The 27,578-nt window shown below is 34.7% G+C and overlaps 2 protein-coding genes across 5 annotated transcripts in view; one reads left to right on the top strand and one right to left on the bottom strand.

Annotated features, from left to right (window-relative positions):
* Positions 1 to 23,415, bottom strand: part of MED24 (mediator complex subunit 24) — a 349,247-nt gene extending 325,832 nt beyond the window's left edge. The window contains exon 1 of the mRNA XM_068389049.1: positions 23,359 to 23,415. The gene's annotated coding sequence lies outside the window, so the exon portion shown is untranslated. The remainder of the gene's footprint in view (positions 1 to 23,358) is intronic.
* Positions 679 to 27,420, top strand: LOC137655205 (chondroitin sulfate N-acetylgalactosaminyltransferase 1-like). Of its 4 annotated transcripts, none has more exons than XM_068389099.1 (11): positions 679 to 757; positions 15,986 to 16,132; positions 16,767 to 16,923; positions 19,330 to 19,447; positions 19,856 to 19,932; positions 21,649 to 21,838; positions 22,270 to 22,581; positions 24,905 to 25,037; positions 25,284 to 25,413; positions 25,565 to 25,643; positions 26,973 to 27,419. In XM_068389099.1, exons 2-11 carry the CDS (start codon positions 16,000 to 16,002, stop codon positions 27,282 to 27,284), a joined length of 1,641 nt encoding a protein of 546 aa, XP_068245200.1. In that variant the 5' UTR covers positions 679 to 757; positions 15,986 to 15,999; the 3' UTR covers positions 27,285 to 27,419. The 4 variants fall into 4 exon arrangements, with proteins under 4 accessions (XP_068245200.1, XP_068245208.1, XP_068245215.1 ...); XM_068389107.1 differs by having other exon boundaries at positions 685 to 716; positions 26,973 to 27,420; XM_068389114.1 differs by having other exon boundaries at positions 736 to 788; positions 26,973 to 27,420.
* Positions 27,421 to 27,578: the final 158 nt, after the last annotated feature.

Below are 27,578 nucleotides of genomic sequence, written 5' to 3'. Positions count from 1 at the left end.
TATAGTTTATAATTCATAATCATGTTTTATTAATATTTGACGCCCTGCTCTAAAAATTCAAACAACAAATGATTATATTTTACTCGATTTTTCCATTTCTTGTCAGCAACTCGTGAACATGTCTATGAACAAGTGGGCTGGAGAAGATAATTACTAAAGCACTTAACTAAAGTTTATTTAAAGTGTAAACCATCTTTAAGATACTAAGTATTTATTACTTTTTCGTACCTTGTAAAATATAGAGTTAGGTATTTCTACAGTTTTCCGTATAATGTGTTATGATACTCGGAGTTAAAGAAAAAAATATTATTACATTTGTGAGTGGCTTCATTAACATATGAAAAAGGGGAAAATTAAAAATCCCTCATTACTATAAGTCGTCGCCCACCTGTTGAACTAAACGTGGAAATAAGATCAGCGTTCGAATTCTGACACCGGATTCAGCTCGCTCTCTTGAAGCCTGTGATTGGTTACCACATTGCGTAGCGGTTCGACATATATCTACCAATACAAATGAGTGCATCACAGTAAAAGAAAACAGTATGAAAATAAACCATAAAGGTACTAGACTGAAAAATCGTCCCTCCCAATTCTGGCGCTAGATTTACATGAAGGTTTCGGTGCGTTTCCACACCATGTCACAAGTGCCAATGAAAAAGCAATACTTGGTAAGGGTGTGAATGGTTCAAGAGGGTGTGCGACAAATGCGAGGCTCTGTAAGCAGTGTGTGTCGACTGAGCGGTGCAGTGTGAAATCGGTATCAATTCTAAGAAATTTAAATTTCAAATGTAGTGTTTCTTATGGAGGATATCAGAAGTAACATAACAAAAGATAGTTGAGAAGTGTGATTAAGATTATTAATGCATTATTATGTAAAGAACAGTGTTATATAATTCCAAAATACGAGATAGTTTGGGAAGAATACTTATGTATTTACTACACAAACGGTAACATTTGTGGATACTATGTGAAAATTGGCGTTTATTTGTAAACAAAACATTATAAATTAAAAATCACGATTCTTGTTCCGATAAACAATGAGGTTCGTTGTCATCTAAATACAAACGCTCAACTACTTTTAAACTGCACTTTAGAAAATGCAGTTTTTCAATACATCAATTGTGTCATTATCTTCATCCGCATAGAATATTGAAAACATATTTAAGATCTACTTAGAATATTGAAAACATCTTTGGGACAAGTACCGACAGACGTGCATTTCATAACAGTATGAATTAGATCTTCCCAATCTTAATATCTTTTGGGATAAATCAATTAAATCAACATCACATCTACCACAATTGAAAATGATTTAGAAATTAAATACAATACACAGTAACTACGCAGTGATGAGAATTATTATCAATTTTTCCATTATCTATCCTCAATAACTTAGAAGTCCAGACGTAACTCGTCATTTGCCATCACCTCATTCAAAGAATTGTTAATCAATCAACTCACAATACTGGATAATCGAAGCTGAAATTCCCATAATTATGAAAGATAACATTTTTTCTCAATTACTTTACCATTTATTTCGTAGTCAAATGCTTAATGCCACATAGTCAAACTTCGGTAACTAATCCTCTTGTGCGAAGTTCCCGAAACTCAAACTGATTTATTGATTTTAATGCCTACTGAAATTGAGTCTTATGACCTAGCATTGAAGACAGAAAGACTATTCTGCACCCAGATGCAGGTAGGGAAAAACCCTGCAGTTATACAGTACTATGAGGAAAAAGTTAAGAGGCTAGATAAGATGAGAGAAAGGAAGCGGAAACGGAGAAAAAGCTGCAAAGACTCTTAGTCATTTTCACAGCGCATCTCGAAATGTGAACTGACGGCATTACCCTTCACCCCTCGGTTTGAAAGAGTTCCCAACCGATCATTGGGGACATGATGTATTTGACCCTGCCTACGACTGTTGGTATCAAACCAATTTCATCTATACAACCACTGATAACAATACTCTAGAGCCAACAAGACTGAATCCACACGTCATTCCTTTTATCATAAAAAAAATTGAGATGGGGTTTACCCTCACTAACTTCCCATTGCCTTTGTGCAGATAAACAAATTTTTATGTTTAATTATGTAAATCATTCTTATGATAGACCAATCGTCACAACATAAGAACAAATACTACTGGTTATACTATGACAGAAAACACGATATATATATATATATATATATATATATATATATATATATATATATATATATATATATATATATATATATATATATATCATACGCCTATTCACGCAAAGACGTCTCTATCTTGAACTTTTAAATCAATACCTCTTCATTCATCATATCCTACTTAACGCTTCCCAGTCTTCAGCCATGTAGGCCTGGGTATTCCAAATCTTCTAGTGCCCTGTGGAGCTCAATTGAAAGTTTGGTGAACTAATCTCTCTCGGAGAGTGCGAAAACCATGCCCAAACCATCTTGACTAACTCCCCATTGCCTTTGTGCAGATAAATAAAATCATAAAGACGATAGCTATTTGATTATTTAAATCATTCTTAGGACAGACCAATCGTCACAACAGAAGAACAAATACTACTGGTTATCCTATGACAAAAAACAAGATATATATATATATATATATATATATATATATATATATATATATATATATATATATGTATATATATATATATATATATATATATATATATATATATATATATATATATATATATATCATCTCCTACGCCTATTGACGCAAAGTCGTCTCTATCTTGAGCTTTTAAATCAATACCTCTTCATTTATCATCTCCTACTTCACGCTTCACAGTCTTCTGCCATGTAGGCCTGAGTTTTCCAACTCTTCTAGTGCCTTGTGGAGCCCATTTAAAAGTTTGGTGAACTAATTTCTTCTGGGAAGTGCGAAGAGCATGCTCAAACCATCTCCATCTACCCCTCACCATGATCTCGTCCACATATGGTACTTGAGTAATCTCTCTTATAGTTTCATTTTTAATCCTGTCCTTCCATTTAACTCCCAGTATTCTTCTGAGGGCATCTTCTCAAATCTACAAAATATGTTGGATATTGTTTCATTGTCACACCATGACTCATATCCATACAGTAACACCGATTTCACTAGACTGATATATAGCCTGATTTTTATATGTAATTTCAGGCGATTTGATTTCCAAATTTTACATAAACTAGCCATTGTCTAATTAGAGATCATAATTCCTAAATATTTAAATGATTCCACCTCATTAATCCTTTCTCCTTCCAATGATATTTTCATCTCCCCTTACATAATCCGTTCTGATCATCTCTGTCTTTTTTCTATTTATCTTGAGCCAAAACCTTATGAGATATTTCATGCATTCTAGTAAGCAAGCTTTGCAAGTCCTGTGGCAGTTTGCTCATAAGGACAGCATCATCAACATACTCTAGGTCAACTAATTTCCTGTTACCAATCCAGTCCAATCATTCTCCGCCATCCACAACTGTTCTATGCATTACAAAATCCATGAGGAGGATAAACAACATAGGTGATAACACATTCCCTTGGAGTTAATAGAACTCCATTAACATTAACTTTGCACTTGCTATGATCATGTATGGACTTAATAAAATTTACAGATTTAACTGGAACTCCATAATAATGCAGGACTTTCCACAAATTTGTCGGTGCACACTATCAAAGGCTTTTTCATAGTCCACAAATGCCATCTAAATTTTATACATTGCGGTACAACATGTCTTAAAATGAAAATTTGGGCAGCACAACTTCTACCTTTTCGAAATCCTGCTTGTTCATCTCTCAGCTTTTCATCAATCTTTCTCTCTAGTCTCTTTAGAATGAGCATACTATATATTTTCATGACAACAGACATAAGTGTGATGCCTCTGTAATTATTGCAATCAGTCAAGATCTTCTTGTTTTTCCCTTTTCAAGAACACTCCTAGCGCCCATGCAACAAGTTTTGCCTCTTCATGCCACATTTTACAAAATAATCTTGTAAGTATTCTGAGGGTCACTTCATTTTCTGACAAGATCATCTCAGCAGTTATTCCTTTTTTAATGATAGCTTTGACCTCTAACATACGGAATTCATTCATAGGCACATCAAGGTCTTCCTCAGCTTCATGTATATCGATCAAATTATTCCCTTCATATCTCCTATCCATGACCTCACTAAAGTGTTCCATGCAAAGTTGCCTTTCTTCCTCTTCTGTTGTTATAACAGATCCATCTCTCTTTTTGATGGTATGTGCTTCATTTTTGCCCCAGTAGAGATTTCATTAATAATTCTATGAGCAATTCTTACACCATAGCCACTCCCTTAATTCATAGCTTTGTCCGCCTCATCTGATTTACTGTCTAAATATTCTCTCCCGTCACTCCCGGCTTTTCTTTTGACCTCACTTTCAATACTGGAATACTTAGCATGCTCAACCTTGTAATTTTCATTACTTCATCGGAAACTTCCAACAATCAATTTCTGTCTGTCTCCTTTTTATAGTATCCCAAGTATCATTTGATATCCATGGTTTTCTCCTTGTAACTGCATGTCCCAAAACTTCACTACCAACTGACTGATATTTGTATTTAATATCACATCTCTAACACTGCAAATCAATCTCTACATTCAATTGCAAATGTTTCTCTGTGCTCATCTTCTAAAAGTTTAGTTGTATCAAACCTAGGTATTCTATCTACATTTCTGATTGGAGATTTCAGTTTTAATTTCAGTATGGCAAAGAGGAGCTGGTGATCAATACCAATATCTGCACCTCTATAGCTTCTTAAATTTCTCAGAGTCGTTCTTCTCTTTTTAGTAACATCTATGTGATCTATTTGATTTTTGTAATTACCATTTGGTGAAGTCCATGTATATTTGTGGATGTCTTTGTGCTGGAAAGGAGTAACTCCAATAACAAAGTCGTTTGTTGAACAAAAACCTATAAAATGTGCCCCATTTGCAACTCTGATGTACTATAGGCCACAACCTTATGTTAAGACCATAAGAGCTGGGATACTGTACAACCTTAAGCTAAGAACAGAAAAAAACTGGTATATAGCATCGTCTGAGCAAGATGAGTGGCCGTACAGAGAAACTCTAATTTACTGTAGGGTACAACCTCAGGCTAAGACCAGAAGAACTGAAATACTGTGCAACCTTAAGCTACGAACAGAAAAAAATGGTATGTATTATCGTCTACAACAAGTTGAACGGCTGTCCAGAGAAACATTAATGTACTGTAGGCTACAGCCTTATGCTAAGGACAGAAGAACTAGGATACAGCACAACCTTAAGCTAAGAATAGATAAAAAAATGATATATAGCATCGTCTGCAACAAGTTGAATGGCTGTACAGAGAAACCCTAATGTACTTAAGGCTACAACCTTATGCCAAGAACAGAAGAATTTGGATACTGTAAAACCTTTAGCTAAGAAGAGAAAAAATGCATACCCGGTATATGGCAGCGTTTGCAAGTTGAATGGCTATACAGAGAAACTCTAATGTACTGTAGGCTAACACCTTATGCTAAGAACAGAAGAACTGGGATATTGTAAAACTTTAAGCTAAGAACAGAAAAAATGTTATATAGCATCGTCTACAAGAAGTTGAACAGCTGTACAGAAAAACTCTAATGTACTGTAGGCTACAACCTTATGCTAGGAACAAAAAAATGGTATAAAGCATCGTCTACAGCAAGCTGAATTGCTGTACAGAGAAATCCTAATGCACTGTAGGCTACAACCTTATGCTAAGAACAGAAGAACTAGGATGCTGTACAACCTTACCCTAAGAACGGAAAAAAATTATATATAGCATCGTCTACAAGTTGAACGGCTGCCCAGAAAAACTCTAATGTACTGGTAAAGGTAGGAGAGACTCTTTAGCTATGGTAAGCAGCTCTTCTATGAAAAAGGACACTCCAAAATTAAACCATTGTTCTCTGGTCTTGGATAGTGCCATAACTTCTGTACCATGGTCATTCACTATCTTGTGGTGGAGTTCTCTTGCTTGAGGGTACACTGGGGCACACTATTCTATCTTATTTCTCTTCCTCTTATTCTTTCAAGTTTTTATAGTTTAGCTGTAAAAGATTTATTTTATGTTGTTACTGTTCTTAAAATATTTTATTTCAGTAATTAATGGAATTACTTCTCGTGTAGTTTCCTTATTTCCTTTCCTCACTGGGCTACTTTCCCTGTTAGAGTCCTCTGCTTTTCTAACTAGGGTTGTAGCTTAGCAAGTAGTAGTAATAATAATAATAATAATAATAATAATAATAATACTGTAGACTACAATCTTAAGATAAGAACAGAAGAAATGGTAAATGCATCGTCTACAAGTTGCATGGCTGTGTAGAGAAACTAATGTACTGTAGGCTAAAACGTTATGCTAATTACAGAAGAATTGGGGTACTGTACAACCTTAAGCTATGAAGAGAGAAAAAAATTTATATAGCGTTGTCTACAAGTTGAATGGCTGTATAGAGAAACTCTAATGTACTGTAGGTTACAACCTTATGCCAAGAACAGAAGAACTGGGCTACTGTATAATCTTACGCCTTAACAGAAACAAATGGTATATAGCATCGTCTGCAACAAATTGCATGGCTGTACAGAGAAACTCTAATGTACTGTAGGCTACTATCTTATGCCAAGAACAGAAGAACTGAGATACTGTATAACCTTACGCTAGAACAGAAAAAAATTGTATATAGTATCGTCTACAACAAGTCGAATGAAAGTCCAAATACCACTTCAAATCAATCAAGAATTTTCGAGGCTTATTTTATCATTAGACACTTCTTTCAGTATTGGAGCCCTATTCATCAACTCGTAATTTTCCACTGAGTTCATCAGTTTGAAAAATTCACTATGTTAATTAAGAAATGGATCATTATCTGGTAGCTTCTTGTATATTATTATGAGATATTGGTATAATATTGTAATAACTATTTTCTAATATCCAAAGCAAAATGTAGTCTAGATGACATATTACTGAATAATTTAACAATTCAATTAACCTAATGATATAATGTAGCAACACAGTTAATTTACCTGTACTTATATTTTTGAAATAATGTTAAATAAAACTAACATACATCATTTTAAGAAATAATTATCGTAAGTACAGTTATTAGATGGTAGGTCGAATAATACTTATACACTTATCATTTTATGCAAGAAGCGATATAGACATTATTATGAAAAATTACATAAGATATTTAAGAAGTAAAAAGGGTATGAAAAAACCTTAATAATTACTCAGAATGTCTTCGACTTCTATAAGCTATCCCAAGGCGTTTTTTCTTTTATATCAGTCATTTTTTTTCTGTTATGGAAAATTGTTTTCCTGTTATTGACTGAATGCAGGTTTGTAATGGGCTGACCAAAGATTTTTTCAAAAATAGTGCTAAATTCGTCGAAATAATAATAACAACAACAAAACGATCATATATATCACAGTCATACTATATTACAGGTTAAAAAGTAAATTTAAGGTTAATTGTAAATTTATCATCAAATGCAAAATGAATGTAAGGTATGGTTTTACCGATATTTTTGACTAATTTTTACCAATTTGGCTTTACTTTCTATCGGAAATATAAAGATAACGTATGTCACCCGCAATTAAGTCTAACAATAATCGGGTAATACAATGGAAAACTGTTTTCTTTAAGTGCATGAATACCAAACCTAGTGGTACACAGTGTTGCATCCAAACCTAGTCTAAGACACTAGGTCATACTTGACACAGGGCAAACTTCGACGCCATCCACAACCTGATCTATAAGAGTGAAACCATAGAGGAATACAGGGATGTAACCTAACTTGACCTTTCATAACCAAGTATACCAAGACTTGTCAAAGGAGGGTGGGCGGTGGTTTGGCCCCTGGAAACCCCACTTAACCTGACCTAGGCTACCTTACATAAGTGGAAAAAATTCTTCCATTACATAACTTTTGTACTAGTTGTCCTCCTTATTTCTCGTATAATCGTATTTTGTCTCTATGACAGTGGCTTCTCATTTTTATTATATGGTGTGTAACTGGTTAAACAATCATATCCGACAGAAAAAAATGTCAGAATAATTAAAATTGTATGAGAAACTATTGAGAAACACCATTCAACATTCAAAATCCCCCGTTGCTTAATTAATCACCATATTGTATGCATACACAAATTAAATATAAAATATGATATGGTTTCCCTGATATATTAGATGCAATTTTATAGCTGATTAGGAAAGATAAGTGTACAGTACTATATTTGGATGTGTAGGTTCCAAAAAAGATATTTTTTAAAAAGTAAGTTTTCAAATCTTGAAAAGGGGTTTCAAATATGATAATTCCTATAGAAAATATTTGTATAACAAATTACACCCCTAATATTGGGGCCTACTGTAGAAAACCAGTGTATGGATCTGCCAATTTTTTTGGGGGGATGAATATTAAGTACAAATAAAGTAGGTATCAGGGCAAGTGAATTGTTTTCCTAATGATTTATATCATAATTTAGGTTATAAGAGGGATACAAAGGTTCTGCATCCCTGTGCTCCATTTCAGGTTTTACGATTTAGTAGATCTAGCGACTTATGTTAAATTGCTTGGGCTGAGGAACGTCAAGTAAGGATGAATACCAGTAATTCACTAGTTTTTGTATCCCCTTAGAAAAATATTCTCCTACTTTAGTCCTGATTATTTTTAGACTTGAGGAAAGGTGGAAAAATTGTTAACTGCCAATTTCCGGGAGAGATAAATGTTTAATTCGTCCAAATCTTGCACAAACTACAATAAATCTATTTTATATTTGAAGACGATAATAATAATAATTATAATAATAATTATAATAATAATAATAATAATAATAATAATAATAATAATAATAATTATTATTATTATTATTATTATTATTATTATTATTATTATTATTATCCAAGCTAGTTGGAAAAGATGGATACTATGAGTCCAACGCCTGCAACAGGGAAAGAAGCCCAATGCAGATAGGAAGTAGAGAAATGAAGAATAGAATATACCGGTATATAAGAGGAGTAATGAAAAAAATATAGAATATTCTAAGATCAGTAACACTTAAATAGATCAATCATTTATAAACTATGAAAAGAGACTCATCTCATGCCAACCTGTTCGACAGGAAAGAATTTGTATTACGATTGAAATTCTGAAGTTTCACTGATTCAACTGCTTGATTATGAATTTCATTTTCCCATCTGTTCACAACTGGAATAGAGCTTCTAGAATATTCTGTACAATTGAACTCCATAATGAAAAAATCCAGACTGGTCGAATCAACTATATACGCAGTACTACATACATGTTAGGAATAGGGAATTTAATAGATCACGAGTTTATGTCCAACCAATTAAGATGAAAGTCGTCAGCTGGAGACTAGAAAGGAGAACAATAGTCGAAACATGGTAGAATGAAAGAATTAAAAAAATCCTTAGGACAGACTGATCACAATGCTTTTGTGAACTGAAAAAGAAGCAGACTGGATGTGTTTTTTAAAAGTAATCTTGCAATCATAAATCACACCTAGAATTTTAAATGAGTTTTATACAAGTAGTTAAAGAGACATTGCCAATGTAAAGCTCGGGATGTTGAAAAGCCACTGTCTTTGATTTACTTACAGTTTTGTCAGAGTTGAACTTCATCCCTCATAATTTCCACCATTCACTAATTTCAACTAGATCTACGGTAAATTAAGGGATTTGGCCACCATATACATTCAGAAGATGGTATCAATGCAAACCGAGTAGCATCATCTGCATATGTAACAAGTTTGTTTTTCAGGCCTAACTACATATCATGGGTATACAGTATGAAAGGTAAAGGGCACATAATACTACCCTGAGGAACACCAGATATTACAATTCTATAGATAATATGGCACTACCCTTTATGAAATATTACTTAAATATCTAATAACTATGCAAGAAAAGACATACCAACTCCCATCAGTTAAGTTTAAAAATATCGTTCTCATGATTAACGCAGTCAAAGGCAGAACTAAAATCAAGGCCAATCATACAAACTTCCTAACCATAATCTAAGGATTTTTGTACGTACACCCCTGGAAATTGTAAGAAGGGTATCACATGCTCAACTCTAAGACCTTTGAAAAAGTAAACTGTAAACTAGGGATACCTATTTACCTATTTAAAATTGGCCTCTACCATAAAACTTTGACTAAAGCAGACATAAATAAGGCTATATTTACTGTATCTTACCATATGGTAAAAGTAACTTCATACCAAAAAAAATACCTACGCTGCCTAGTCTCGTGTCAAATTTAATTATATAATTACACAAATAAGCGGGTTTAACTTTACCCAGGGCACCAGCCGCCCGCCGAGATACTACCGCTAGAGTTATGGGGTCCATTGACTGGCCAGACAGTACTGCATTGGATCCTTCTCTCTGGTTACGGTTCTTTCCTTTTGCCTACACATACATCGAATAGTCTGGCCTATTCTTCACAGATTCTCCTCTGCCCTCATTCACCTGAAAACACTGAGATTACCAAATAATTCTTCTTCACCTAAGGGGTTAACTACTGCACTGTAATTGTCCAGTGGCCACTCTCCTCTTAGTAAGGGTAGACGAGACTCTTTAGCTATGGTAAGCAGCTCTTCTAGGAGAAGGACACTCCAAAATCAAACCACTGTTCTCTAGTCTTGGGTAGTGCCATAGCCTCTGTACCATGGTCTTCCACTGTCTTGGGCTAGAGTTCTCTTGCTTGAGGGTACACTCGGGCTTACTATTCTATCTCGTTTCTCTTCCTTTTGTTTTGTTAAAGTTTTCATAGTTTATATAGGGAATATTTATTTAAATGTCATTGTTCTTAAAATGTACTTTTCTTCCTTGTTTCCTTTCCTCACTGGGCTATTTTCCCTGTTGGGGCCCCTGGGCTTATAGCATCTTGCTTTTCCAATTAGGGTTGTAGCTTAGCAAGTAATAATAATAATAATAATAATAATAATAATAATAATAATGCTATGAATTAAGGTCTGGTATATTCAATGCAGCAGAAATGGCAGATAGGTGAGGGCACCTGGTTTCAATTGGATTCCCCCAATGTATGCCATATCTTCACAGATCACCAGCTTGCCTTCTTTCTCCAATACAACTCTACTTCCTTACCATCTACCCTTGTCTTACGTTCTATCTGTTGGTATGTGCATAAATTTATGTATTTTCAACATTGTATCCGAAATTATTCTAACTTTTGTTCCACACCACCATACAGGTAAATAATTCAAGGCCGGTTTTCTGTATAAGGGCATTCCTACACTCATATACCAGATGATGGCACTACACACTTTGTGACGCATACACACACTCTTGTGATGGACCGTTCCCCTGCTTCAAGCGCGTCATATAACCACCTTCAGGTTCTTCTGGGATGGAGAGAGAGAGAGAGAGAGAGAGAGAGAGAGAGAGAGAGAGAGAGAGAGAGAGAGTATCTGTGGCGATGTGGCACCATAGGGGGAATCCGTTTTAAGCCGAGTGCCCTCTCCTCTCGGTCATTATTTGCTGCATTGACTATAGTAATCAATGCTTCCCTAATAATATATATAAATACACACACACACACATATATATATATATATATATATATATATATATATATATATATATATATGTATATATATATCCTGTCACACTGAGTGGCATTGCGCGAGAGGTCCACTCTGAAACCACAATCTCCTATAAACTGGCGTGTTAAAGTTAAAAATGAAGGAGGGGGTGGGTAAGATTGAACCTGTGTGTGCATATCTATCTAAATTTTTAGCCGACCTTTTGACGGAACGAGTACACCATTAAAGATATAATAGAAGGTGAAAAGTAAGCGCAGCTACAGGCCAATGGGACCCGGCAAAGACTTTCAAGTTATGCCTACAGTGCACCACGTAAGATGCAATGACGATATTAACACCTCAATCCTAATTAAGGGATTTCTCCTTTAACATTACGTTTGCTATGTGCCATTGTCCTTGACTATTTCGCCTATGTTTGTGCCCTACACACTGGAATTATTATTGAACGTTCAAGTTTGTACTTATTTCTACAGTACAATAAATATTTTTCTTACCAAAGCTGGTTATGTGGTACAAGACCCTTTATAGCATGCCTACATTCAGTAGGAACAAAATTCTAGGTCTATATCATAGTAAAACTGGTAGGATTTACAATTGCGGGAAAGAAAATGCAGTTAATGGTACACAAACAGTAACTACTTGAAATCATAAGAGTCAATAGTGCTAAGATGAACTTGAATTAAAATAGAAACTAAAGTTATCCAACAGCAAAACACCAGAACACAAACTTTAGCTATACATTGTGACGAAATAAAGAAAACATGTATTTGCACCATAATATTTCTAGAAGTCATAAAGTTTACTGTACGGTATTATTTTCAAAATGTAATAGCTATTCTGAACAAGGATGCATTCAAATGACGAAAGATTGTCACCTAATCAATCATTTGGGTTTGAGGCACAAACTTTTCCTCTACATTCTTCCCATTGTTTCCATTTCGACTAGGCTGGCTAAGAGCATCAAGTTGTCCGTTCCATTGGCTTTACAAACAAACACAAGTTGTAGATAGTAGGTTGGCCAGGGCACCAGCCACCCATAGAGTTATTGGGTCTTTGACTGGCCAGACAGTATTACATTAGATCCATCTCTCTGATTACGGCTCATTTTTACTTAGCCTACACATACACCGAATAGTCTGGCCTATTCTTTACATATTCTTCTCTGTCCTCATACACCTGACAGCACTGAAATTACCCTGACAGCGCTGAGATTACCAAACAATTCTTCGCTCAAGGGGATAACTACTGCACTGCAATTATTCACTGGGTACTTTCCTCTTGGTAAGGGTAGAAGAGACTCTTTAGCTATGGTAACAAATATAGGAGAAGGAAACTCCAAAATCAAACCTTTGTTCTCTAGTCTTGGTTAGTGTCATAGCCTCTACACCATGGTCTTCCACTGTACTTGGGTAATTTTCTTGCTTGATGGTACACTTAGGCACACTATTCTATCTTATTTCTCTTCTTCTTTTTTAATTTCTTTATAGTTTGTACATGAAATATCCATTTTAATGTTGTTACTGTTCTTGAGATATTTTATTTTAATTCTACATAACTTCTCCTGTAGTTTATTTATTTCTTTGTTTCCATTCCTCACTGGGCTATTTTTCCATGTTGAAGCCTTTGGGCTTATAACATCTTGCTTTTCCAATTCAGGTTGTAGCTTAGCTAGTAATAATAATAATAATAATAATAATAATATATGTGTCCTGTCATTATGTGCCACAAGGGAGATTTGTTTTGCAAGGTTCGTTCCTACATCAATCATAGTGCCCAGTTAGAATTATGTGACACGAGTTTTAAAATCTATAGAAAATATTTATTTTTTTCTGTAGACATTCAAGACGCTGCATAATCTGACAAATGTTCACCCACTATTTAATCTTAATACAGTCAGTTCCCCTTATTCGCGAGGGTTGTATAACCGAGATAGGCATGAAAAGCTATACTCCGTGAATACTTAAAACTTGCTGCCCTAGGATGGGTTAACTCATAACTTACCAACTCACTACCCATTGCCTATGTGCAGTTGACTAACACACTAAGTAACCCAGTCTACTGCCTAATATTGTTCTTGCTTGGTTTCTATCATAGTCTAAGCATAATGTTAATGAATGAACACATTTCAGTAAGTGAACAGTACATGTACACACGTATGCTACATGCTATACATGGTGAGACTACGGTACACATAACATAAGTCATCACCACACTTATACTTACATGCAATACGTACAGTAGCAAAAAAAATGCTGTTGTTCCTATCTAACAACACTCGCTGATACTGTAGTGAATCTTACTGTAATATATGTAGTCTACAGTACTATCATTATAGTTCAGCTTTATTAGCTGAGGTAACACTGGTTAGTGATCACTATTGCCATTCAAACTTAACGTACACGTATACTATGTTTACATTACTACTGTAAAGTACAGTATTTCGTATACAGTACAGTACTGTACAGTATTTAATATAACTATAATTTATAATGAATGCACTAACGAAATAAAAATTGAAAGAAAAAGTATCGGTACAACACCAATAACCGTTACGTACCAAGTTCTATGCAGTAAGCCTGAAGCATGATCTGTCAACTGTTTGGTGCGTGAGGTAACGAAATTTAGGTATCACATTTTATGCAAAAATCACATGTAATGGTTTTTTTTTTTTTTTTTTTTTTTTTTTTTTTTTTTTTTATGTCACAACTTGATTCTGCACAAAAAGATTGAGGTGAGAGATGCACCCACGAAGAAAGGTGATGCAAAACTGAGGCCGAGTAAGCGAGAGATGGAGTGTTGTGTTGTGTGAAAAAGGAAACAGCAAGAAGCATGCCGGGTGGAAAGGAACAAGATCGGTTTGAAATCGTCAGTTCGCAAGAATACTTATCACGAAACTACGAATATGTGATTTTTTATTTAATAGGTTATACAGTTCTCTGTATTGTGAATGACCCAGTCCGCTAAAATAGAACCCGTCAATAACAGGGGCTGACTGTAATATGTTCAACTAAACTAAACACTTGAGTCATCAAAGAAGGCTGATGTTGCCAAAATGATTAGCTCCACTATAACCCAATCTGAAGTGAGTTTTACAAAAGCTAGAGATATATTTCTCTGATGAATAAGTCACTGATGAAATTATATAACTATTACAGTAAACTGATTTGTTTAGAATTTGAGCAAATAAAATATCTAGAGGAGCCTTGTAACTATTATGTAAAAAGGAGAATATTTAGCATGTGACAGTGTTTGGTGTTGTTCTAAGGCTCTTACCTATGAGCAACATGTCAACATATAGATTTTAATGAAACCCTTTTCCAGGAGACTCTAACATCTCCGTTTCAGAATGACCTTATCTACAGGTATTTAGTAAAACGGGAATCTTTCATTTGCAAGTAAAAAAAAAATCAACATTTCTGGAGAAATTTTATGAGGCACTTTTATTTTAACATTTTCTAGACTCAAACTGAAACTTAATGGTTAAATCAAGAGGATGGACAAGACTATCATGTTATAAGAAATAGGTGTCAAATTAATGTAGATTCCAAAGATTCGTTTTAAAACAGGCGTCAACCTCTATAAGACCTCGTATACAAAAATGTCAGACAACCAACGAAAATACAAAAAAAATCAGAACTTTTTTAGACACATTCCTCAATCATTCTTAAAGAAAGAAAAAGTTAATTTCTTTATGAATTAGGACTAGGCCTACATAATTATTTCGTTCTGGTGGTATTGAAAAGAAATGAACAAAGTGGAGTGTAAAGTCAGCTGACATGGAAGACCGATGTATGAATGAAACTAGTTTAGATCCTATTAACAATATTTCATGGTAAACTAGTGTACTGTACGTGACCCGTCAAAAATGAAGGCTAAATAGATTTAACCCTTTCCCCCCACTCCCCCTTTCCAAATTACAAACAACATTTTCGGAAATTTGTGGGGGATTGTGGTTTCCGAGTGTACCTCTCGATGTACCCTCTCTCACCAGGGGATGACTACTTCTTCTCCCCCTACCCGAGGGATGGGGAGAGACCGAGTAGCCATACATTTGACAATGCCACTCAGCGTGACAAATATATATATATATATATATATATATATATATATATATATATATATATATATATATATATATACATATATATATATATATATATATATGTATATATATAAAACCAAACAATAGCTCTTTACTGGAAGATGACTGAGACTGTGTACTGTATGTGTATAAAATAAAATATCTTTTCTTTAGCAATTCTAATAAAATTTTGCAAGGAAACAACGCTTTTATGTTGCTGATGCAAACTATATCTTTATATATAAACGCAGGTATACCTATAACTAACAGTTTGCGCCGTGTTTTCACAGGGATTTCAGGAGAAATGTTACAGAAATACCGTCATCAGCTCCTCTCATTCATTTCGAATCAAGGCCCACTAATTCGTCTGTGTCTTCGCTTGATCATCTTATTGGCTTTTACTATATTCTGCCTTTCGAAACTTTATTCAGTTGCTGGTAAGAAAAATTATCCAGTTTACTTTCCAATTCCTTCACTTTTGATAGGAACTTTCCTGATGTAACATGAATATATCTATTTACAAATCTTTAAAATTTAAGGCAAATTTCATAGTCCTACATTTGTGCCTAGTCATTTCTTTTTCTAAATGACTTCCTGGCTTATCCAGTTACTTGAACGGGAATTCACCTGTCAAATTCAATGCAATAAACCTTTTCAAATAGAATTTGTCGTACCCTATATAAAGAACAGCTAAAACCCGTTGTTTATTTGTTAATTATACAATACCTGTTATGATAATGAATACTCACACTCGTAATCCTTTATCAATTTAGTTTGTCATAGATATTTTGTGATTTCTAATAAACGACCATAATATTTCACTTCACGAAACAAACTTCATAATCATCATAAGATGTTTCAAACGAAATACAAAATGTAATCTTCATCCCGTGAAAATAGAAAGAAACATTAACATATTAAGAAAAATTATTATAACAACGAAAAAACAGCATTTATTGGTTGCATGATTTCCGAATAAAATTTAGGTGTCCTTAAAACTAACGTTCATCTTCTAAAACTTAATACTAAACAAACCTGACAACTACTAATTTTTTAATTGTTTGTCTGAAGGCACTGCCGAAAAATACCTTTGGAATCCGTTTCGAGCGCAGAGGTCCCAAAAGGTGGAGCCAAAACATAGAGATCTCTCCCGCAATTTACCCCCTGAAGAAAATGACGACGAAATCCTAAATCAGGATCCTCGGTATCCTAGAACGAGGGACTGGCTGTGAGTATGAGTGAAAGATCAACAATTTAGCAATAGAAATATCTTTATTGCAGGCATTATGACGCCATATCATAATCATGGATATATAGCCATGCCCATGTTGTTACTGTTATCATTATTGTTAAGCTTACAGTTACTAACTTTGGTGTAACTTTTATAATAATTTTAATTCCTATACTGTTTTGCTATTGAGAACAGTACATCCAAGACTGCGACATGGTCGTCTATATTGCAATATTCGAAGACTAAGGTACACGGCAACTTTACAGACCTTGCAGCTACCTCCATACATTTAATAATTACTCTATGTTGGTTTATGAAATGCATCACTCGTTTAAACTGACCATCCCAGACTTTAAGAGACCATTAACTTCTAGCGCAATCACTCTCTCAGGGTGAAGGGATGGTGTTACGGTCCTCTATATCAAAACGTAGATTATGTAAAATCTACTTTAGTGTCTTATTCCCTTGATAATTAATTTGTCATGAAAAATAGCAAACCAGTAACAGTGAAAGAAAACAATAGCCAACAACTCAACAATAACTTTAAGATCAATAAAAGTTTTATATCTTACAAGATTAGTAAAATACTCACAGTTCACCTGTTAATAATAATTTGCTCAAATATTAAAATGATACATGGCAGAGATTTATGGCTCTATGCTGTGAGATTCAGATAATCACAGGAAACGATGAATTCCATAGGTCAACTATAAATTTACAGAACTCAATTCAAAATGTAAAAGATGATAATCAGGCACACAGCCTCTGATGATATTCGATCTTCCGAAAATTCATTGTTTGCTTCTATATTCAGCAGCATTGTAAAAGAAGTATGAATGTGTCATCAGAAACTGTCACAGAAAAAATGGCTCCACAAATACACTCAGTGATGGAAAAATCAAGTCTGTAATGTTAACGCACCTATCGTACTCTTTATATAATTGTTCAGTGGCTACTTTCCACTTGGTAAGGGTGGAAGAGACTCTTGTACCACAATTGTACATAATTCCTTTTGTATATATTATGCTTGTATCTGCGCTCTTCCCTCGCACTAAATAGAACCTGAATGATCATGTCTCCGGTTTTGCTCTGTAACATTGTCTGTCTCTCGAACAGGTTATGTCCTGTTGCCTTGAGGTTTTGTATGTAAAGGAGAGTGTTCCTTAATAAACAACTCAGTTGATTGCATCCTGCCTTTGAGTTCACAACCCTCTCTCGGCCCGTCACACTCTTTAGCCATAATAGTCAGGTTATCTATGAGAAGGACACTCCAAAGTCAAATCCATTGTATCTAGTCTTGGGTATTGTCATAGTCTCTGTACCATGGTCTTCTATTCTCTTGGGTTAGAATTTTCTTGCTTGAGGATAAACTCAAGCACACTATTCTATCTGTTTCCTTATTTCCTTTCCTGAATGGGCTATTTTCTCTGTTGGAGCCCTTGGGCTTATAGCGATCATATTTTTCCAACTCGGGTTGTAGCTGAGCTAGTAGTAGTAGTAGTAGTAGTAGTAGTAGTAGTAGTAGTAGTAGCCTATATCCGTTTTCTATAAAGTTCGGAAAAATTCCTGAGGAATACTTTAACATGTAATTAGCAAGGCTGGAGAGTCGATAACTTTCGAGAAATGACCAGAGAACTCTTTTCTAGCATGCAGAAATACCTATGATTTACAAATCATTTCAATATTCTTATCTTAATATCAATATTTAATATTTCAAAAAAAACCTTTCACATGTCCTATAAAATAATATAGATAAATATAATCTACATATAACAGATGGCAGTGTTTGTTAGTACTGAGTACCATGCTTCTCACAAGACCTGTCGTGAATATGTAAGTATTGAGATTCAAGTCATGAAGGTTTGTGGCAAGCATACATATTTTTATTTGTGTTAAATATGCCTCTTATTTGATTGTTTGCTAGTAATTAGCATGTTCATCATAACGATAGGGTGAAATCTGTTTCTCCCTTTGATTGCCATGGCTTAAGATATTGTACACTATTCTTTGCTTCAGAATCAGGTTGTTACTAAATCATAAGTAAGGCAACATTCAAGTATGGTAATTGTATACCATATTCTTCACCGATCACCTCAGTGTTATGGCAAGCAAGGTTAGCCTTCCATTTGTGACGTATGGAAACTCTTTAATTTCGTTAATAATTAAGACTGAGCAGGTTGTCCACGATTAGGCATACCCATAAAAAAATATCTCAGGTCTCAAGCAGGGTGGAGTGGCATTTTGGGGGATCTTTTGAATTTAAATTGGTCACAATTGTATAAAGGGGAGCTGTTAATCTTTGAAATCAATAGTTTGATAATCATATATTTTTCCAGTTCAAGTCCGCAACTGGACACAGATCTGCCCAAAATATTTACCTATCTGTAATGATCTTGATTCCAGATATGACCATATCTACTACTCTTACTACGATGGCGATCGGGTGTACACCAACCAAGAATACACTGGAGGAACTGTTTCTCGAAGCACGCACCACGATGAGCAACTCATGCTTTCACAGGTCCGGTATCAATGTAGTTTATTCCATTCGAAAGGATTTATTCATGATCTCCTTCGACCATTATCTTGCCACAGCTTATTGCAAGTTATAATTTTCTCTCTTGGCCCAAGAAGGGTTAAACTTAATGATCTAATAAAGAATTCACCCAGCAAAAACTATATAAAAAGGTCTATTCATTAAAAAGGACTTCCAAGCGAACACCATCCTTCTAGATATTAAAAAATATAGTCTATATTTACAAATGTAAAAAGTATGTGGATGAAATGATTTACACAAGAAGATTCGAGAGCATAGTCATACTTGAATCATAAGCCAAAGAAAGACTTATCAGGTCTGATGTTGGTAATTTTCTGCCGCTAATAATCAGTGATCATTACAGTTATGGTCGTTTAATCTTTTATTTAACAGGTACGAGAAAGAGCTATCAAATTCTTTAACAACAAGTCCCCTGGTAAATACTCAAAAGACAACTGTAAATCAGTTAGGTAAGACTCTCATGTGGTGCATTGTTTACTTTACTTTAATTAAAGGATGTTTTCCTGGTCCTATCACACAGGGGAACTCTATGCCCTACAGAATCTACAAGATCTGTTTGCTGTATACATCCATTATCATTATCATTACTTGCTAAGCTACAACCCTAGTTGGAAAAGTGTTAACTGTCAAATCCGCATTATCAAAGCACCTAGAAAACAAGAAAGTATTCACTTTCTTCTTGAAAACCTTAATATATTGTTTTTCTTATGTCCAGTGGGATGTTGTATAGTTTTGGCGTTTGTGCAATAAAAAAAGTCATTGCACAAGTGCCAAGCAACTCCTCTCTCCTAGTACAAGAGTCATTAATATTTCAAGAACAGCCTCCTAAACTAAATAGCCAATTATCCTCTGTCCCCATCCACATCGCTTAAGAAGATAATTTGGAATTTTCTTTCCCGAGTGCTATACTTCAGGTAGTCACTGGCTTCTCTGGTCTAGTCAAGACAGGCTGGTCTCCTCAGACAATTTGTATTTCAGTTTTAAGAGACTTTTTTTTTAGTTAACTTTATTTATTTCTTGTTTTTACATTTATCTATTTACACAATTTTCATTATAATTCCTTTTTTTTTCTTTATTTTATAATGAACGGTTTTTTTTTATTGAGTTTTGCTTAAAATTTTTTTTACCTCTTTTTTTAGCCTTAAAGAGGAGATGTGTCCCGAAACGTCAACACTAATAAACATGAGAGAAAATGTTCAGACTATTCGTTCTGCTATCTATTTTATCTCTGAAGCTCGCCAGGAGCAACGACCTACCTCATTATTATACTTTATTACACACACACACACACACACACACACATATATATATATATATACAGTATATATATATATATATGTATGTATATATATATATATATATATATATATATACATACATATATACAGTATATATATCATAAAATATATATACGTATATATATCATATTACATATTTCAATTATATATATAATATAAAAGAAATCATAATGTAAATATTTTTATATACGGTACCCAAATTATCTAGGAGGCTTTGGTTTTAAATTTCCATTTGGTATTTAGCGCAATTTTTAATCATCACGGGATTTATGATATAATATTTTGGACATTCTAATTGTTCAAATAAACTTCACACACACACACACACATATATATATGTATATATATATTATATATATATTATATATATTATATATATATATATATATATATATATATATATATATATATATATATATGAGAAAATTAATCGGCAGACTTAACGCACACATAAGTAAACTACCTAGAAAGTGTTACTAGTATGAAGCACTTATCACACACGATTTACAAAATCATGACGGTGGTGACACTCTCTTCAACGAGGAAATAAGCTAATAAATAATCAACCCCATTTCTGCAGCTTTAAAGAAAGAGGTTCCACTTGTGCGTTTAATGATAGGTTCTTCTGGTTTCAAAATGAAACAGGTAATGTGGGATTAATCCCCATTCATATGAATTGGAGGTTTTGTGAGGTTTAGTGGTTAGTTCCTTCTTTCTATTAAATCTTTGCAACCTGAGCAATAGCGACTCTTTATTAAGGCATATCATCATCAAAACATTGAGGTCCAGATATAAGAAAAGTGATATATAAATAATATTAAAAGTTGTAACATTTTATGTCAGCTCTTGTGTTTCTTCTCTTGTAAGGTATCGCACAATTCCGACGGTTGGTATCGAAGCAGACGTCACCTGTAACGACACAGCCTCAATGTCAGTGGACAGGCTGTCTGTTATGCTCCCTCTGCGACCGCCAAGGGTCACTTATCATCACGCCATTTCTCCTACGACGGCAATCAATATCATTATGCCTTTAAGAGGCCGAGAGGATAGTCTCAAGGTCGGTTACATCTCACACAAGCAATAAGGGGAGACTAATAGCAATATTCTTTTTTAATACTAATCTATCTTGCGACATTTCTCATGTAATTTCCCCCCTTTCTTAACATTATAAAACATTCTTGTCAAAATAATGATTTTAGACTAGCACACCGTTATGAAACTGAACTGAACTACATCTATAACGACAGTTTCCAAGGGAAATAAAAATGGCCAGAAATTATAAATTCAAGCCAGCTTCCCCCGAACAGTAGTCACAATCTCATAAAAATGTTAGCTGCAATTCTGTTCATATAGAGATCTCTTTACTCTTACACTTGAGAATATTTTCATGCATGTATGTTTACTTGATTTATTCTGAATTTTTTAATCCCCACCCCTTCATCTACATAGATTAAAATATGTTGCATAATTCTTTGTATTCTTTGGCAGCTTTTTATGACGAATCTCGTTCAGATTCTACGTGAAAGTCACATCCATGTCGGACTCACCCTCGTCTACTTTGCTGATGGAAACGAACAAAGAATGCGACAAATATTGAAGGATTCGGAGACGGAAATTACTAGACTAAAAACCCAATTCATCCTTTTAGATAGTAAAGAGTTTTCCCGAGGCAAAGGCCTACAGGAAGGCGTGGAACAAACGGACTTCCCAGGAGAAGTACTCTTCTTTTGTGATGTAGATGTTCTCTTTACGAGCGATTTCCTTAACAGATGCGTCTCAAACCCCGTTAGGGGCCATCAGGTAGGTGCTTGTGATGTGCACAGTGTTACGGTCAGCAATATCAAAACGCATGTCATGTCAAATTTGCTTTAATTTTTTATTCCCTTATTAATCGTTTTACCATAGAAAATAGCAATGCGGTAGCAACGAAAGAAGATAATAGTCAGCAAACATAAAAACAACTATAATCAAGAATAATGATAATATTTATATTTTACAAATTTCCAAAAGGAGTTTCCCGAACGCAGTTCAAATGTAAAAGATGATAATCATGAACACATCTTCTGATGATATTCAATCTTCTCAGATCGTCTTTTCTTTGAATATTAGCAACATTGCAAACTAGATTCGATAAACAGTGTCATGACAGCCGTCACAGAAACGTCTTCATAAGAGCAGTGTTAACTCTCAGAGACGGACGAAACAAGTCTGTTTAAATGCATCTTGCTTGCTTAAATTGCCTGGAACTTGCAGCCAAGCATGGTCTTTTGAAATAATGCAACTCGTAGAATAATCTACAGATGCATCTGCCGTACTCTATATATACGAGACCGGTTTTCTATAAGACTCAGGAAAGTTCCTGAGGGATTATTTTATAGTGAAAGCACATCTGGGGGTTTGGCGAATTACGAGAAATTTCCAGTCTTGTCAAGAATATGACACCTTTCATTTAAAAATAATTATAATATTTCTAATCGTAACAGCAACTTTTAATGTTTCAAAATAAACCTTTTATCACAGATCCTATAACATAAATATAAATTTAATTTACACATAAGACACAGTCATCTTACTTACCTACTGTATGCCATCAGGAGGAATCTTCTAACAGCAGCCTATCTTGAGGAGTATAGGAACTGAAAATAGAAAATCAAAATAGAGGAAACATTAGATATGATATTATAAGCCAAAAAAAAAAAAAAAAAAAAAATTAACGAAGTCCTTTTCAATTGATTTGGAATTATTGCAAAAGAAATGGGTTCCCAAGTGGAACCCACTGTTTACTGAACTGGTATACGGATATCATAAGTATTTACTTCTAGACGGATTTTAAATTGATTATTTTTTCTTATTCCTCCATTAACTAACACAAAATGAATACACAATGAGATAGTAATAAGGAGAATATAAAACAAAATTAAACTTTCTTTGAATCTCCGATGAAATGGATACATAGTATGCTAAAATTAAGGTCGAGTGAATTTTGTAAAAAAAAAAAAAAAAAAAAAAAAAAAAAAAGAAAAAAAAAAAAAATTCGGAATCCATATACAAAGGCACTTCCCCCAATTTTGGGGGGTAGCCGACATCAAACAAATGAGAAACGGGGACCTTTCCTCTCTACGCTCCTCTCAGCTAGACGAGGGACTGGTACTGCTAGGGTGCCACAGCCCACCCTGCCCACCCTCCCCCGTTATCCACCACAGATGAAGCCTCATAACGCTGAATCCCCTACTGCTGCTACCTCCGCGGCTATCCAAAGCGACCGGAGGAAGCAGCAAGGCCTACTGGAACTACGTCACAATCGCTCGCCTTTTATTCCTATCTCTAGCACGCTCTCTTGCCTCTCTTACATCTATCCTCCTATCACCCAGAGGTTTCTTCACTCCATCCATCCACCCAAACCTTGGCTTTCCTCTTGTACTTCTCCCATCAACTCTTGCATTCATCACCTTCTTTAGCAGACAGCCATTTTCCATTCTCTCAACATGGCCAAACCACCCAAAAACATTCATATCCACTCTAGCTGCTAATTCATTTCGTACAACCGTTCTCACCCAAACTACTTCGTTCCTAACCCCATCTACTCGAGATACACCAGCCATACTCCTCAGACACTTCATCTCAAACACATTCAATTTCTGTCTCTCCGTCACTTTCATTCCCCACAATTCATACTACTGTTAAGAAATCTACTTAAATAGTTGTCAAACCATTTAGGATTAAAACAAGCTGGAAACGAGCCACCAAGAACGAAATGGAGCTCAAGTTGATGCGTGGTTTGTAAAGAATAACAAATTAGGGTAGCTTACTTGACAACTGTGATGTGGAAGAAAAACCATTTGTTATTCTTAATAGCTATTGATATTACAAAAAAAAAAAAAATAGCGATAAAGGCATGTCAACACTTCTATGTACAATACATAAGGCATCACATGAAAAAAAACATTGCTAATAATCAATAGTTGGTCGTTACAATGCTGGAAAAGACATTTGGATATGATTGGAGAAAAACACATTGAGATGTATCGTCAATTCTTTTCAAAAGTTTCCGCTATTTCTTTGAAGTATTCTGTTCTCACTATTAAAATGTTTTAAAAGACGGCAATGATCTTCTTCCGTGCAGGTTTTCATCCCCATGGTGTTCTCTCAGTACAACCCCGAGTTTGTGTATCCATTGCACAAACATCGGATTCCTCCTCCACTACAACAAATGCAAGTGAAAGATGACCACGGATATTGGAGAGTATGGGGACATGGTAAAGCCTTTCGCAGTTTTCAATTATTGCCAAGGTCTGGCGAACTTACAATTTCTAATATATTCAATCTGCATATAATCATACTAACCGTCAAAATTCGTCTATCAGAATAACAACATAAAAACCATAAAGTAACCCTCCAGAAACTGAACAACGACCATAACACATTTAATAAAGACAATGGAAAAAACCAAAATGCTCAAATGGCCTGCTAGATCCTCCTTGCATTTCTTTCTTTTTCAAAAGGGATGGTGTGCATCTATAAAGACGACTTTAATAAGATAGGAGGCTATGATAAAGATCGAACCGGTTGGGGAGGAGAGGACCTTGCTTTTGTCAGGAAAACCATCAAAGCTGGTGATTATAAAATAGTGAGGTAGGTAACGTTTTCATTCCCATTTATTCGTAATTTAGTTTATATCCTTTTTTGACAACATACAATATTTCACTTTCACAAGAGACGCAAACTAACAGAGAGGTTATTTTTTGTGAACTATTTTTAGCGCTAATTTTCATTTTTTCACCAGGTCCTTGGAACCGGGTCTTTTCCACCGGTACCATACGAAAAAATGCGATGACTCTTCAAGATATTACTCATGCATGAAGGTTTGTATTGCATTATATATTTAGTTGTTTTAATTATTACACAAGAAACAATGTAAAATAAGTAATTATTACTATCGCTGTTACTACCATTAATATAAAACAGTATCATTATAATTTATATATATATATATATATATATATATATATATATATATATATATATATATATATATATATATATGGTCATTAGAATTGGAGTTTATTGGGAAAAAAACCAGACAAGTCGCCAGAAATTACATATAAGAATCAGGCTATATATCACTTTAGTGAGATCGGTGTTAGTGTACAGACATGAGTCGTGGTGTGACAATGAAACAATATCCAACAGATTTTGTAGATTTGAGAACTAAGCCCCCAGAAGGATATTGGGAGTTAAACGGCAGGGCACGATTAGAAATAAAACTATAAGAGAGATTACTCGAGTGCCCTACGTGGATGAGATCATGGTGAGAGGTAGATGGCGTTAGTTTGGGCATGCTCTTCGCACTCCCCAAGAGAGGTTAGTTCATCAAACGATTAACTGGGCTCCACCAGGCACTAGAAGAGTAGGAAGACACAGACCTACATGGCTGAGAACTAAGAAGCGTGATGAGTGAAGAAGTATTGAATTAAAAGCTCAAGATAGAGAACGAAAGGCGAAATCTAACCGAGGCTTTTCGCATCAATAGGCGTAGATGATATATATATATATATATATATATATATATATATATATATATATATATATATATATATATATATATATGTGTGTGTGTGTGTGTGTGTGTGTATAATATTTCCTGTCTCGTCAGGGGGAAAGGGGTAGCCATGCCCTAGTGACTGGGGGTACCCCGAGGGGTAAATTCGGAAACAGCACACCCATAAATTGCCGAACCAGCGAGTTGTAGTTAGGAAAGGGGGAGGGGGTGGGAAGAGTTGAATCTGTACGTGAGTATATCTCTAAATTTAGACTTTTTTGACGGGTCGGGTACACTAGCATACATACACATATATATATATACACACACACACACACACACACACACATATATATATATATATATATATATATATATATATATATATATATATATATATATATATATATATATATATATATATATATATATTACAGTACCGGCTTACCAAAGTTTCCAGGGGTGTAATATGCAACATGAGTAAGGAAAAGTGAAAAAGACACCTTTGGAAATCATTATCAAAATTGTGCACAGAGAGAGAGAGAGAGAGAGAGAGAGAGAGAGAGAGAGAGAGAGAGAGAGAGAGAGAGAGAGAGAGAGAGAGAGAGAGAGAGAGAGAGTTACATAACCAGATTATCCATTTTCATTGCAGATGAAAGCGTCGAACGAGGCATCAAAACAATCATTTGGATTTTGGTATTTTCGGCAAAAAGAAAAAGTCTCGGTCTATGGAGCTTTGGCTGAGGGCAACCAGCCACACTATCACGATGAAATGGAGATAGACCCAAGGGAGGAGAAAGAAGCTGCACATGTCTCGGAAAACATTAGAATAGTATCCCAGTACAGATCTCTGTGGGATGGCTTATGCTTGCTTGTCTTAATATGTATCATTGGAGTGGATATGTTTCTCATGATGCAGAACTTAAAAATCACAAGAAATCGAGGGCAGGCAAAGGAAGTCTAGCTTCAATTAAAAATTCTGCCGAATAGCGAGTATCATTCACATATAGCTAACCTGCAAATGAACATTCAACTGAAAGTCATCCACTTTCCTATCTCTGAAGTTGGTGCTTAACATTGTCTAATAAAACAAGGATTTTTGCTTTTAAAGAGCAAATTAATTCTTTGTAATAGGATCCAAGGTCCATTAAATAAGTGTATTTAAAGGACCTTGGTAATATCTTTACTGAACCTTACTGTTTATTTCATATAGGAGGTAATACTATTCTATTTGTATAAAAGTTAATATACAATATAA

The sequence above is a fragment of the Palaemon carinicauda genome, chromosome 1, assembly GCF_036898095.1.
Source record: "Palaemon carinicauda isolate YSFRI2023 chromosome 1, ASM3689809v2, whole genome shotgun sequence".
NCBI classification, from domain to species: domain Eukaryota; kingdom Metazoa; phylum Arthropoda; class Malacostraca; order Decapoda; family Palaemonidae; genus Palaemon; species Palaemon carinicauda.
The sequence above is the reverse complement of the archived record's forward strand: the minus strand, read 5'-3'. Positions and strand labels throughout refer to the sequence as shown.